Here is a 13997-nt window from a genome sequence, read left to right as displayed (position 1 = left end):
TATTAGATTTTGTTTGGAAGGCAATAAAATCCCAACTTTAGGCATTGTAATCAGGGAGAACCTCACGCTTAGCCTTCCCTAAACTGAAAACTCCAAAATCCCAATCCCAAATCACATCAAGGAATCATGTTCGTCCATATAACACATCACCTTCGCACTCGACTCTGACAGGTCAATCTCGTAATTTTAACGCAAACTATGCCCACTTTCCCTCCATTTCCGTCCAAAAAATACCGATATTCATTTTTGACGCCGAAAGATATCTTCTTATTTTCCGAGAAAGTGTGAGAAAAATAATACAGAAAAGGCTAATTTCCGAGAAAACAAACAGGGCCAAGAAAATCATAAAAGCATGCACACACACTCTTTCTCATACAGCTTTGTTTTCCGAGAAACTAGGCTGCAGATTGGAATTCCTTGATTTGACAATTTTCCATTCGTATCCCTCCCCGAAAGTCCGATCTAAAATTGTAATTATAATTTTTCACTTCTTACTCTCTCTCTCTCACTACCCAAACTTTCTCACTCATGCAAGCCCGCAAGCACGAGAATTTCAATCCGCCCATCGATTCCTGACCCCAAAATCGGATTCGGGGGATTTCGGATTGAAAAACCCATCAAAGATTTGGTAATTTGAGCGGCGGTGGTGATGGGGAAAGTGGCGGTGGGGGCGGCTGTAGTGTGCGCGGCGGCGGTATGTGCTGCGGCGGCGCTGGTCGTGCGGCACCGCATGAAGAGCTCGGGAAGGTGGGCCCGGGCGATGGCGATTCTGAGGGAGTTGGAGGATAAGTGCGGGACCCCCATTGGGAAGCTGAGACAGGTGGCTGACGCCATGACTGTGGAAATGCACGCTGGCCTAGCATCCGAGGGCGGCAGCAAGCTGAAGATGCTCATCAGCTACGTCGATAACCTCCCCACTGGGTATTTTAGTCTATCTCACCCGCCTTAATTTCTTATTTTTCGATTGGGATTGGAAAGACTCGTAATTTGAACTTCGATTGGATTGAAAAAATACGTTTGGGTTCAATAATTTTGTTCTGTGGCAATTCGTCTTCTGTTTGGACTGGTGTATTTGTCCTCTTTTTTGTTAATTTTCTGATTAAAAGGGATAAAGATGGAATTTTAATCTCTGTTGTTTATGAGATGGGAACTCATTTATTGGGGTTGATTAATAAATACGAGTTAGTTATGTTGATGTTGAGTTGGTTTGGTAATTTGGTGGAAGTTATTAGTTGGTGTGTGTTTCTGTATTGGGTATAATCTATTGATTAATCTTTCCTTGCGATGGTTATTTCTTATTTGTTGATGTTGTGCTCTTTTGATTTCTTGTGGCAAGAAATTTTCTATCTTTAGTTGATTGTAGGAATTTTGCATTTTCATGCAGCTCCCATTGATTTTTCGCTTCGAAATAATATTTGATCAAACTGTAGAGATTAAAGTTTCATTTGCTAAAAGCCTAAAATTGGCGGTTGTCCTTATCCCGTGTGTCCTTCAGATGGAGCTTTTATGGCTCTCTTATTAGTTTCCGTCTTTGGTATGTTCTTCACGGTATGTGGTGTGGGCTGCGCTATTTTAGTGGTTATAATGTTCTATACTCAACGGATTAATGTGCTTCTAATCTTTTTAGGGTGTCATCGTATTGAAAAGAAATTGAGATACTATATTGCAAATGGAAAAGAAAGGGCAATTTAAAGTCGACAAGCTTAGAAAGAGTGTTATAAATGGGTAGATTATGTTCGTGATTTGGGTTCATAAACTGAGCTGATAGGCTGGCCCTGTGTGAGCTGTATTTGGTGTCTTTTCCCCCCCTTATTTACCTTTTGGATTCATGGTAAACTCCCATTACTTTCATTCTCATCATTTCCATTACTTTCATTCTCATCATTTCAGGGATGAGAATGGGCTGTTTTATGCGTTGGACCTTGGTGGGACAAACTTCCGTGTTCTGCGTGTACAGCTTGGTGGGAAAGAAAAACATGTTGTTAAACATGAATTTGACGAAGTTTCCATTCCACCGCATTTGATGACTGGAACTTCTGAAGTTAGTATTTCTTCAAGCAATCTTACAAAACCTGCTTAGATTTGTTCAAACATGGTTGTAATTTATCACGACTTGGTTTCAGGGATTATTTGATTTTATTGCTGAAGCACTTGCAAAATTTGTTGCTACGGAAGGAGAAGGTTTGCATCCTGCACCCGGTAGACAAAGGGAGCTGGGTTTTACCTTTTCATTTCCTGTGTGGCAAACTTCAATTACCTCAGGGACCCTTATTAAGTGGACTAAAGGCTTCAATATTGAGGACACGGTACTTTTACATCTCTTGCTATATTGATTTTTATTTTGATAGTTAGTCGTGTAAGTCATGTCTGGAGGATACTGCACCTGATACAATGGGCATTGGAGCTTTCGTTATGTTATATTTTCTTGACATATGTTCTACAGGTTACTTTATTTTCTGCCTACAGGTTACCCAATCAATGTGTTCCAATAATAACTTAATTTAGCGGCGCTGGACTAATCTTTATCGTAGGGTGTCCCTTGTGACAGTTTTTGGCTGATGTTTGTGCAGGTTGAGCAAGATGTGGTAGGAGAGCTGACCAAATCAATGGAAAAAATTGGACTTGATATGCGTGTTACAGCTTTGGTCAGTCCAGTTTGGTTTTTAATCAGCAATTTGGATTTTCATGTTACGCTGCGAGGAGCTGAATTAAACCTTGGTGATTTATTGCTTATCATTTTGGACAATCCTAACTTGCCAGGCTGATGCAGGTAAATGATACAATTGGTACATTAGCAGGAGGTAGGTACCACAATCAGGATGTCATTGCTGCTGTGATATTGGGCACTGGAACAAATGCTGCTTATGTTGAAAAAGCGCATGCCATTCCAAAATGGCATGGTCTTCTACCAAAATCAGGAGAAATGGTTAGTATGTTACGAAAAATTCCTATCAAATTGTGGAACTATGGTTTGTTGCCTGGTTCTAAGGTTTAGTTCTATAGTTAGAACATACTAATTCTTTGTTTATTTTCTTGATAGGTTATCAACATGGAGTGGGGTAACTTTCGCTCATCACACCTTCCGCTGACAGAATACGATCAAGCACTTGATGCTGAGACTTTAAACCCTGGAGAGCAAGTAACAACATTCTCCGTTACTTGTTTTTGCATATGTAGATGACTTGATGGATATATCATATGGATTTAATTTTTGTTTGCAGATCTTCGAGAAGATCATTTCTGGCATGTATTTAGGGGAAATTGTGCGCAGAGTATTGCTCAAGATGGCTCAAGAAGCTGACTTTTTTGGTGATGTTGTCCCACCAAAACTGAAAATTCCGTTCGTACTAAGGTATATTCTAACATCTTTTGTAGACTGACTGGTTTAAACCTTGTTAGCTTGAGGTATGTAAATTGGATGTGTTTGTGTGTTGCCAAATTTTAAGAGGGTTTGCTTCTCAATGGTGCCTAGATTAAAACTTATTTCTACTGCCATTGTGATTACATGCGAATTGTCCCTTTATTTTTTTATTCAAAACGAAATCTGTGTATGAAACAGTCTATCAAAAGGTTGATAATGCTAAATAAATTGTTTCACCTCTATATAGTTCCTACCAAATTGTTTTTGCTTGGGTTGGCATTAATTTCGGAATAGTGTAGAGTTATCTGAGTCTTTATGGCGTGGTTGTAATAATTGCAGGACTCCTGACATGTCTGCCATACATCATGACTCATCTCCAGATCTGAAAGTGGTCGGGAGCAAACTCAAGGACATCCTTGAGGTACATTGCTCATGCTATGGGATAACATGATCATTTTGTTATCCGGCTGTGCAAATTACTTTAATTTTTTCTTTTCCTCCTCATAATTCTTTTGGGTGGGTGGTTAGAAAAGTAAAAACAAGGAATGGTTGAAAGCATGATACCTTTCATTGAATCACATTTTCATAGAGTGAACGCGGTGCCGTCATCTGTTTGTTTGTGGCGTCCTTAAACGTGCACTCTTAAAAAAGAGCGTTCATATTTTTCTCTATAAAATTTCAAGCCAATCTCTAGACAGGTGACATGAGCTTATGGTTGATTTTTCAATATTGTAGATCTCCAACACCTCTTTGAAAATGAGAAAGGTTGTTGTGGCAGTCTGCGACGTAGTTGCCACTCGTGGGGCCCGCCTATCTGCTGCTGGGATCTTGGGAGTGCTTAAGAAGTTAGGCAGAGACACAGTTAAGGATGGAGAGAAGCAAAAATCGGTGGTTGCAATGGATGGTGGTTTGTATGAGCACTACACCGAATTCCGCACCAGCATGGAGTGTACTCTCAAAGAGTTGTTGGGTGACGAAGTTGCTGAGCACATTTCTGTCGAGCACTCAAACGATGGCTCTGGAATTGGAGCTGCCCTCCTGGCAGCCTCTCACTCCCAGTACCATGAGGTAGAGGAGTCATAAAATGGTCAAGACCAGGTAGATGAATGAAGTGTGACATTCTCAATTTTTGTATGTTTTCGTTTACCCTATCTTCTCACTATTTCCTTCGGATCAATTTCAAGCTGTTCTCAGCTTATAATTCGAGAGATATTGCATCCCATCCATAATTTATGATCCCTTAGAGCTGGTAATTGGCTTAGGATCATAATAGACAGTTGGAGTAGACAATCGGCTAAGCTTTCTCTCTGCAGCCCATTGTTTTGCGCTGCGGATGTTTAGGCGCGTTGTGTTGTTAATCAGTGTATAAGCTCACTTCTCCTGGATTACTTAAAATATGGGATGTAAACTGTGAGTAGTTACGTTTTGCGCTACATTCTCTCGTTCTCTATTGCAAATAAAACGTGTTTTACGGTTTCGTTTTTCAGTTCGAAACTTTCTACTATTTAAGATTTGAGATCATTCTACTGATAAATTGTCAAGTAGATTGGTCACCATTAATGAAATTTTGACTTCATAGGATTGTTCTCACTGATTTTCGAGAATTTTCGCTACTCGTTATTATGTCCTTCTTGATGTTATGCATATGCAAATATACAGGGTAGTTTCGCCGCCTAGAGTGCAGCTCGGCATCCTTAACGATGCAGTGCTGCACTCTAGTATACATCTGATCAGTATGTCTTACGTAATTCCTCTGATAGTATACATTCGATCAGCTTAAGACCGACGCGAAATGAAAGTTTTATTTCCCCTTTATTGGTTCCTCTTCGTGAATTCGATGAGGCATCAGACATTGGTCGCCAAACTACCATAATCGTCTTCCAAGGTCTTCTTGCGCTTCAAGTTTTGGAGCAGAGGAGAGGCAACATGCTCGGTATATTCTCTGCTGAGTACTGGACGGCTGTATAGGAGCAAGATTTGCAGAACCTCCTTCATGGAAGGCCTATCATCTGGAAGTCTCTCAGTGCAAATGAGGCCGAGTTTGAAAACGGAGCACATTTTGTCCAAGTGACAAGGTTCTTTGATGTCCTTGTCCAAAGCATCAGCGATAGCTTTGTTTTCTTGAACGTGACACCGCGCCCATTCAGCGAGGGCAGTGTGTTCATCGCCGTCATTGGCTTCCCTGCCGGTTGTCAACTCCAGAAGGATGACCCCAAAGCTATACACGTCGATCTTTTCATTCAATCGCATTGTGTGAGCATATTCTGCATTTTGGGTAAGGAAAACCAGTTTACTGCTAATGGAAATGAAGAAAAATAACACTTACTTCTTTAGGCACTAAGGGCAAGCTCCTTTTTTGACAACCCAAAGAACTTCTAACTGTGTTTGGCAGAAAAACTTAGAAGTGCTTCTGGGAAGCATTTTTTGTTCCCGTGCTTCTTCAAAGCACTAGGGTTTTAGTAGAATTTTATGAGCAGAAGAGAAAACCGCTTCTTGCAAAAGCACTTATAATAGAAGTGATTTCTAAAAGCGGTCTCAGACATGCCCTAACTTTAGCATTTGTGGGGTATAAGGTTTACCTGGAGCAATGTAGCCAAAGGAGCCAGCGACAGATGACATTATAGCAAGTTCTCCTTGCTTGACCAACATCTTGGCCAGACCAAAGTCTCCTATTTTTGCTTTGAAATCAGAATCCAACAAAATGTTGCTCGATTTCACGTCGCGATGCACCACGGGCGGCACACAGTCGTGGTGCATATAGCTGAGGCCCTGAGCAGCGCCCACTGCAATCTGCAACCTCTCAGGCCAGTCGAGCGCGACATGATGGACTGGCCTCGAGAGATTGGATGGCCTATTTCTCCTGTGCAGCCATCGATCCAGGCTCCGATTTTCTAAGTACTCGTAGACGAGAAGTTTTGAAGTCTCACTGGAAATGCTGCACATCAACTTCACTATGTTGGCATGTCGAATTGAGCTCAAGATATTGACTTCTGCAAGAAACTCTTTCTCAAGCTTCTCTTCTAAATTCTCATTCTTCCAAATCTTTTTCACAGCAACAACATCACCATTGCAATTCACAGGAACGCGATAAACTTTTCCTGACCCGCCACTTCCAATCAGATTACTTTCTGTGAGCTTCGATAGAATTTCTGACGCTGTGAAATTCAACCTCTGAAATGAGTTGAGATTCCATTTAGAATCCAATCCACCGTTTCTCTTCCAGTAACTTCTGACCATGAAGAACGAGATGGAAATAGCCAACAAGCACAACAGTACGCCAAAAGATAAGATTAGCGCAAGAGATTTCGACATAAGTTTGCTGGACTTTTGGGATTCAGAATTGCACATGGGGAGCTTTGCTGACGAGCTAGTTGCGCAGAGGCCTCGATTGTCCAAGAAGCTTCCTTCATACGCAGCATTTTCAAACTCAGTAGGGATCTTCCCGTAGAGGTGATTGGAAGAGAGATTGAGTTGGTTGATCTTCAGATGCCCGAGTTGATCCGGAATTTCACCAGAAAGTTGGTTTGCTGAAAGGTCTAATTCAGTAAGTCTCGGCAGAAGACCAAGTTTCTCAGGAATTGTTCCGGTGAGCTGATTTCGACTGAAATTAAGACTAGTGAGTGACTCCCACGATACAATATCCGATGGAAGAAAGCCGGTGAGCTGATTCTGATCAAGAGAAATTGTCAATAAGCTAGAAAGCGCGGTTAATTCCTGAGGAATAGCACCACTAAAGCGGTTATTACCGCCGTCAAAAACCATCAAACCCCTCCAGGAAGACACCCCGATTGGAATGTTGCCCGAAAATCTGTTGTCTCTCATTTCCAACCGTGAAAGATTTGATGAAAGCTTCTCAGGAAGCTCGCCAGTAAGTGAGTTGTTGCTTATCAGCACAGAAGTCAAGTTTGGCGCCGTCCACATGCCACTAGGAATGTTTCCAGACAGTAAATTATCATGAACTTTGACAGTCTTCAAACTGCTGCAATTTCCAAGAGAGCTTGGCAATTCTCCACTGAGATGATTCTCATAAGCTATAAGTGTTTCCAGCTTACCCCAATAGCACAAATTGTCTGGCAGTTTTCCGGTTAGCCTATTGACACAAACTTCAAAAGCTTCGAGTTTTGAGTGCCTCCCAAACTCTGGAGGCAATATTCCTGACAAATTATTGTTGAAGATTTTGAAATGTATGAGGTTTGGCAGGCGGGCAATGCTCTTCGGAACTTCCCCCGAAAAACCATTGAAATACAAAGCCAATTCTGTTAATTTGGTAAGATTTCCATACTCTTCTGGTATTGTCCCTGTTAAATTGTTGTTAGAGAGATCAAGAATGCTCAAGTTCAATGATTCGATCACTCGAGGAACCTTCCCAGAAAGCCCGTTCTTGAAGAGATAGATTATACTCAAATTCTTCAACGAAAACAAACCGCTCGGAATCTCCCCACTCAAACTGTTGATTGCCAAATCCAATTGTTCAAGTGCCTCCATCTCCCCAAGTGTCCCATGAAGCTCTCCGATCAAATTCGATTGGCGTATCAATAAAGTCTTGAGCTTTTTCAACTTGGTAAAATTGGAAGGCAAGTTCCAAGGCACAAGTTTTATATTGAAAGACATGTCCAGGTCTTTGAGATTTGACAAGTTACCTATTTCTGGTGGGACAGAGCCATTGAACTGGTTCATGTACAGCTGAAGATTCTCGAGCTCTTGCAACCGCCCTATGGCGGGAGGAATATCACCGGAGAAGTTGTTTCCGGCGAGGATAAGTTGTTGAAGCCGGGGCAGGCTGTCGATGTCATCAGGAATGGGGCCTACAAAGTAGTTCTGAGACAGGTCCAAGTACTCTAGCTTGGAACACTTGTAGACAGCTTTTGGGAATGCTCCGGGGAGGTAGTTGTAGCTGAGATCAATGACTGTGAGGTTTTTGAGATCACAGATGAAGGATGGCACCGGTAGGGTTATATTCTTGTTGTCGAGAAACAATTTGGTGACGGAGTAGTTGGTGCAGGAAATTTCAGGCCAGGAGCAGTGGGAAGAAGCGTTTGATTTTGATAGGATCCAATGGCTGAGAAATGGCGGAGAGTTTAAGTAGGACTTGAGTTTTAGGAGGACTGCTTGTTCTTGGTCTTGGAGGGATTGGGAGTTGGCATGGGGGAGGAGGAGGAGGAGGAGGGGAAGGAGGAGGAGGAGGAGGAAGTGGAGGTGGGTTTGGAGAGAAGATGTTGGGGTGTTTTGTTTAGTCATTTGGAGGGAGAGGGATTGAAAAGTTGGTTGATTCCCGCGGTTGTGTTGATGGCAAGTTAGTTAGAGCTCAGAGGATGTGACCATTTCCTTTTTAAATGGTTTGGAATTCAAGTGGGGGGACTTGGAAAATGATGGTCAATGGAGAAAGTGTAGAAAACCCACCAATTCTTGCGGGCTTGCGCCTATCCCTATCACTCATCTGTTAAAGTTATGGTCAAAGCTTTGCATTTACACTTGCTTAGATCTTTCCAAAAGCTATTACTATTTTATTGACACGTAAGTTAATATTATCTTAAGCAGCCCCTATTACTACTTTTTATAATTTTATAAAAAGAACTCATTAAAACCATAAAAAGAAAGGTAAACTCACATGTCAAACTGCAATTTGTTTGTAAAGATAAATGACATATTATATTAAAAAAAAATACTCATTAAAACCACAAAGAGAAAAGTTTATGTGCACATATCAAACTGTATTTTGTGTGTAAGGAGGAAGGACTCTTCCGTATAAGTTAAGGCGCCGAATATTATAATTCCTGAATTAGGTTTTAGTTGTTTGACAAATAAAAAAAAAGAAAAAAAGAATTAGGCTTTAGTTTTACAGTCCAGGGATATGGGATACGAAGATAAGAAGCCCAACAAGTTGACTACTATACATGGTATTAGACCAACGATGGACAAGACGAACAAAAACCACATGCTTGCAATTTGCCAAAGTTTTAGACGGCAAGAAATTGTATTTGTATAAATGAGTAAATTGTCGATTTATAATTTTATCCCTTGAACTTTTTTAGTTTTCGATTTACCATCTGAACTTTTCTATTGAAAAATTAAGGACTTAAACTAATTTTTTTAGCCAATTTGCCCCCTACCATTAGTTTTTCATATATTCCATTCATATTTCTGTTAAGTGAGACTATGTGCACAACATACGAGGGTAGTTAAGTCATTTCGCTCTTAAAAATGATTAAAAAATTGAAAATAAATAAAAAAAACAAAACTTTCCCTCTATTTTTTCCTGCTAATTCTTATCCTCAAATTTATTTTTCCCTCTCATTCCTATGCATGAGAAATGACATGATGTTATTGTCTTCATAAATAGCTATGTTAGTCTTTTTCTTGAAGCATGTACTACCATTTTTATTTTCTCTAACAAATTAATAATTTAACAAATGCTCATGGTGTTATTGTCTCCAAAACAGTGCATTAATATAAGAAACATGTTCATAATACTCATAAAAAAATGCTCAAGATAATTACATACTTTTCATAATGTCATAATAATCCCAATACAATTCCACAAAATGATCCTTAAGAAGTTGGAAAACATAACACCGTCAACTTTACTCAGCCATCAGAAATGAAAATAGATTTAGGTACAAGATTCCAACCAAATAAGGAAGGCCATGGAAAGTGTAGTTGATCTCCACGTGTCATGTGCGTTTCGAGCAGAATGTTTGTGCTCTTGTTTTGATAACTAAAACCTTATTTTGCTTGTGTTTGGTTAAGTGGAATGCCCATATTTTGTAATCGAGATTTTATGGGTTTTATACCTCATGGATGATAAAATCTCTTACGTTTTCCAACTTCTTAAGGATCATTTTGTGGAATTGTATTGGGATTATTATGACATTATGAAAAGTATGTAATCATCTTGAGCATTTTTTTATGAGTATTATGAACGTGTTTCTTATATTAATGCACTGCTTTGAAGACAATAACACTACGAGCATTTATCAAATTATTAATTTGTTAGAGAAAATAAAAATGGTAGTACATGCTTCAAGAAAAAGACTAACTTAGCTATTTATGAAGACAATAACACCATATGTCATTTCTCATGCATAGAAATGAGAGGGAAAAATAAAATTGATGATAGGAATTAGTAGGAAAAATAGAGGGAAATTTTTGTTTTTTTTTAATTTATTTTCAGTTTTTAATCATTTTTAAGAGTGAAATGACTTAACTACCCTCATATGTTATGCACATGGTCTTACATAGGTAGGGGCAAATTGGCTAAAAAAATTAGTTTGAATTCTTAATTTTCCAATAGAAAAGTTCATGGGAGAAATCGAAAACTAGGTGAAAGTTCAAGGAATAAATACGGTTTGTATAAATTGAACTCCCCTTGGCCCTTGGTCCATTTGCCGAACATGACGTACGTGAAAGGCAAGGAAATACGGCGGTGAAGTTTCCTGGGATCTCAATTCTGAAGTGTGAAGGAACGCTATTGTTGAATGAAGACTTTAGATATGAAATATACCTATTTTGCTTGTGGAAGATTTGACCTAAAAGTTAGAATTTTGATCCCATATTTCCATCAGAAATTTATGACTAGGAATGACAAAAACAGCACGTCTGGATTTCATTGATATAGACAGCAAAGTGGAAGAAACAAAGAAGAAGTCAAATTCTACACAAAGAATAAGAAAAAGGGTTTTTTTATCTGATCTTTGAAATTGAGCCATCAAATCAAAATGGTTTACGAAATTAAAAATCGATCAATGTAATATCTGAAAATAGCTGTCGTAAATTAATATTGTTATTCTGTCATAATTTTATTAAAAATTCTATTAAATGCTGATGTGTCACATAAATAGATTCTACAAATTTAATTAAATATTATTATATCAATAAAAACATTTTTTTTTTGTAATTAAAAAAAGAAGAATCACCACCCAATCAATAAAAAAATGGAGAGCTCCAAAGCAGCTTCAACAAACCCAGTTGTCCTTCTATTTCAGGTCTCTCTCTCATTCTCTCATTTGTTTCCTGTTTATATTTTTTTCTTCTTCTGGGTTTTTGGTTTAAGGCGTATGAGAAATGGGTTGTGGTAAAAAAAAACATGAAAGTCTTGAAATTTATGGAAGTGTACAGATTTTCAGCAGTATAAAATAACCCAGTTGCTCTGTTTTCTTCTGCGGTGTGGAAAAACAGGGAAGACGACAGTGACCGGAACCAAACACGTTTTTGCAGATCTTGGAGAGCTTGAACAGTCTGCTACCGCCTTCCCTTACGACGGCGGCAAGTCCGACGGCAGCACTCCAAAGATACCCACAACTTCATGTGGGAGAGGGAGGGGGTGGGGTGCGAGCTGTAGTGGGAGGGTGGGAGGGGAAGAAGATGATGAACAGTGTTCAATTATCTCCTTCCTTTTTTTATTTTTTAAGATTTTAATTATAAAAAATAACAATTGTTTTTATTATTTAAATATTTTTAGTTCATATAATAATATTTAATTAAATTTATGGATCCATATATATGACCGAATTATGATGAAATGATTATATTGATTTGCGACACATAATTTCAAGGACTACATTTATCGGTTTTCAATTTTATGAACTATTTGTGATAAAAACCCTAAGAAAAATGATATCCACCAACATTTCATTGATATAAACATGTGCCATCTGCAGGAAAACCCAAGGGTCTCAAGGAGACCGCAATAAATAATCTGGGAATCACTCAATCAGAGACAACGAAGTTCGCTCGATGTTGCTAATTGCAGATCCACTCACACGACTAAGCAAACACTTGATTTTAGAAAGAAGAAACATTGGCTCACTTCAATTAAACAAAGCAAAATATATTTTCATTCAATCAAGTCCGCCTTAAACATACATGTGAAGTCCTTTAAATAGAGAGATTACAATATATATTGGTAGAATAAATACTTAATACTAAGATTATAGTTACTAGGCACCTAAAAAACATCACTTTAAAAAATGAGAAGCCACAAATAATCCAATTTAATATAGGAGCTATATGTATTATCGTGCACTGCATCATACTCCTTTTCCATAATAAAAATAAATAAATTAAAAATTAAAAAAAAAAAGTTCGTCCTCAAGTTTTCTTTGATTTTTTTCCTCGTTCTTTTGGATGACCTTTCAAATCTTTCTACAACAACCACATCAAAAGGAGATTCAAAGTTGTTAAAGTTTTCAAACCCACAAAACATTCAATTAAACTGCACTTCCACGTTATTCCCAAGCAGGTAACCTAGAAATTGACTTCAAATCATGCACATGTGATTTCCAACTAATTTTCTGAGATGAGTAGTCTTGGAAGGATAATACAGACTCAGACGCAAATGAAGCAACTTTATTCTCCGAAGGTTTTCTTTTGATGTCCCGAGCAACAAAATCTTCCTAAACATAATCGTCATACAACTGCAAAGCTTTTACCTCTTTATGAAGTTGTACATGAAGACCTTCAACCATTGCAGTAATATCCTCATCACTATCGTAAGCCCCAAAGATTGGGGTTCCCAATTGGCAAGATTATCGACTTCATCAATGTACTCAATATGTTCCATTTTCGTGCCAAACTCCATGCTCGAATATTCTTCAACCTCAAAACATATATCACAACACTTCACAAGAACCACTTGGACAAAGATCAAACTTTGGAAGATCAAGATTTAGGAAGTTGTCACCTAAAAAATCCAAAGTAACCATGTTGTCTACTTCAGTTTATAGTACATACCTAGACAACAACGACATGTTTTAGCAAAATGAGGATATTGTATTGTAGAAATAACAGATTGAAGAACCACTTGGAGATATGGAACTATACTAGAAAAGATTTTAAATGATATATGACTTCAAGGTTGAATATTACTTACTGAATTGGAAATTTAGTCCAAAATAAAACTGACCAGATTCCGCACAGCACTACCGCTTTGTGGTGTTGTGCTGATACTTGTTCACACAAAACTCCATTTGACACGTCGTTTATTGCGCTGAAAACAAAACTACCAAAGCTTCTCAGTAATATGAAACAGTCTAAATATAAGTCACCAGAACTGACTTAGTTTTGATGACCAACATCGATGATGTGCGCAACCTCCACAAGGATTTCAGATAAAAATCTGAAAAACCCCACTATGATGCCACTTAATGCAAGGAAAACCCAAGGGTTTCGAGGACAAGGGGATAAATAACATTACTCAACCAAGGACAATGGAGGTCGCTCGACATTGTTAATCGTGGATTCACTCACACAATCATGTCAAACGCTTGATTTTTTTTTAAGAAGGAAACACTCACTCATTGGAATATTATTTTAATTATGTGGTTGGTAGGGACTTGGTGATTATTATTTCCTATGTTGTAGTAGACTAGGAAGTTGTGTTAGTATTGAACTGTGTTATTGCTAAGCCTATTAAAAGGCTACAATTGTTAAGAAAGAAAGGGATTATAAATTTTGAATGAATTTATGTCTAACAGATACTAGTTCTCTATATGTTCCTTGGGTCATAGTTGTGCTTGAGATTTCAATAAACATCTCTTTGTTTTCCTTCCCGCATCATTTGGTCATCAGAACTATGCTATGCTCTTTGGGTAGCTTTCGCACCATTTATCTAAATGGCAGCAAGGAATGGTAGAGGAAG

The 13997-nt window shown here is 38.5% G+C and overlaps 2 protein-coding genes across 2 annotated transcripts; one reads left to right on the top strand and one right to left on the bottom strand.

The window, feature by feature from the left end:
• Positions 1-274: 274 nt before the first annotated feature.
• Positions 275-4847, top strand: LOC103943909 (hexokinase-1). Its single transcript, XM_009354280.3, has 9 exons — positions 275-921; positions 1891-2041; positions 2124-2306; positions 2571-2645; positions 2771-2926; positions 3041-3139; positions 3222-3352; positions 3701-3782; positions 4097-4847. Exons 1-9 carry the CDS (start codon positions 650-652, stop codon positions 4442-4444), a joined length of 1497 nt encoding a protein of 498 aa, XP_009352555.1. The 5' UTR covers positions 275-649; the 3' UTR covers positions 4445-4847.
• Positions 4848-4955: 108 nt separating this feature from the next.
• On the bottom strand, positions 4956-8660 carry LOC103943910 (receptor-like protein kinase HSL1). Its single transcript, XM_009354281.3, has 2 exons — positions 5941-8660; positions 4956-5625 (listed from the first exon to the last, which is right to left on the bottom strand). Exons 1-2 carry the CDS (start codon positions 8597-8599, stop codon positions 5207-5209), a joined length of 3078 nt encoding a protein of 1025 aa, XP_009352556.2. The 5' UTR covers positions 8600-8660; the 3' UTR covers positions 4956-5206.
• Between the last annotated feature and the right edge of the window lie 5337 nt (positions 8661-13997).

The sequence above is a fragment of a genome, unplaced genomic scaffold (assembly GCF_019419815.1).
Source record: "Pyrus x bretschneideri cultivar Hongxiangsu unplaced genomic scaffold, Pyrus_bretschneideri_v1 Contig1, whole genome shotgun sequence".
Classification (NCBI taxonomy): Eukaryota; Viridiplantae; Streptophyta; class Magnoliopsida; order Rosales; family Rosaceae; genus Pyrus; species Pyrus x bretschneideri.
The sequence above is the reverse complement of the archived record's forward strand: the minus strand, read 5'-3'. Positions and strand labels throughout refer to the sequence as shown.

What these genes read in the sequence shown, in the direction of transcription:
- LOC103943909 (XM_009354280.3), top strand. Translation starts at nt 650, where the DNA reads ATGGGGAAAGTGGCGGTGGGGGCGGCTGTAGTGTGCGCGGCGGCGGTA. An exon ending in TACCAAAATCAGGAGAAATG is followed by an intron (nt 2,927 to 3,040) that starts GTTAGTATGTTA and finishes TTTTCTTGATAG; the next exon opens with GTTATCAACATGGAGTGGGG. An exon ending in CTTTAAACCCTGGAGAGCAA is followed by an intron (nt 3,140 to 3,221) that starts GTAACAACATTC and finishes TTTTGTTTGCAG; the next exon opens with ATCTTCGAGAAGATCATTTC.
- LOC103943910 (XM_009354281.3), bottom strand. Translation starts at nt 8,599, where the DNA reads ATGACTAAACAAAACACCCCAACATCTTCTCTCCAAACCCACCTCCAC. An exon ending in CTTTGGCTACATTGCTCCAG is followed by an intron (nt 5,626 to 5,940) that starts GTAAACCTTATA and finishes CCCAAAATGCAG; the next exon opens with AATATGCTCACACAATGCGA.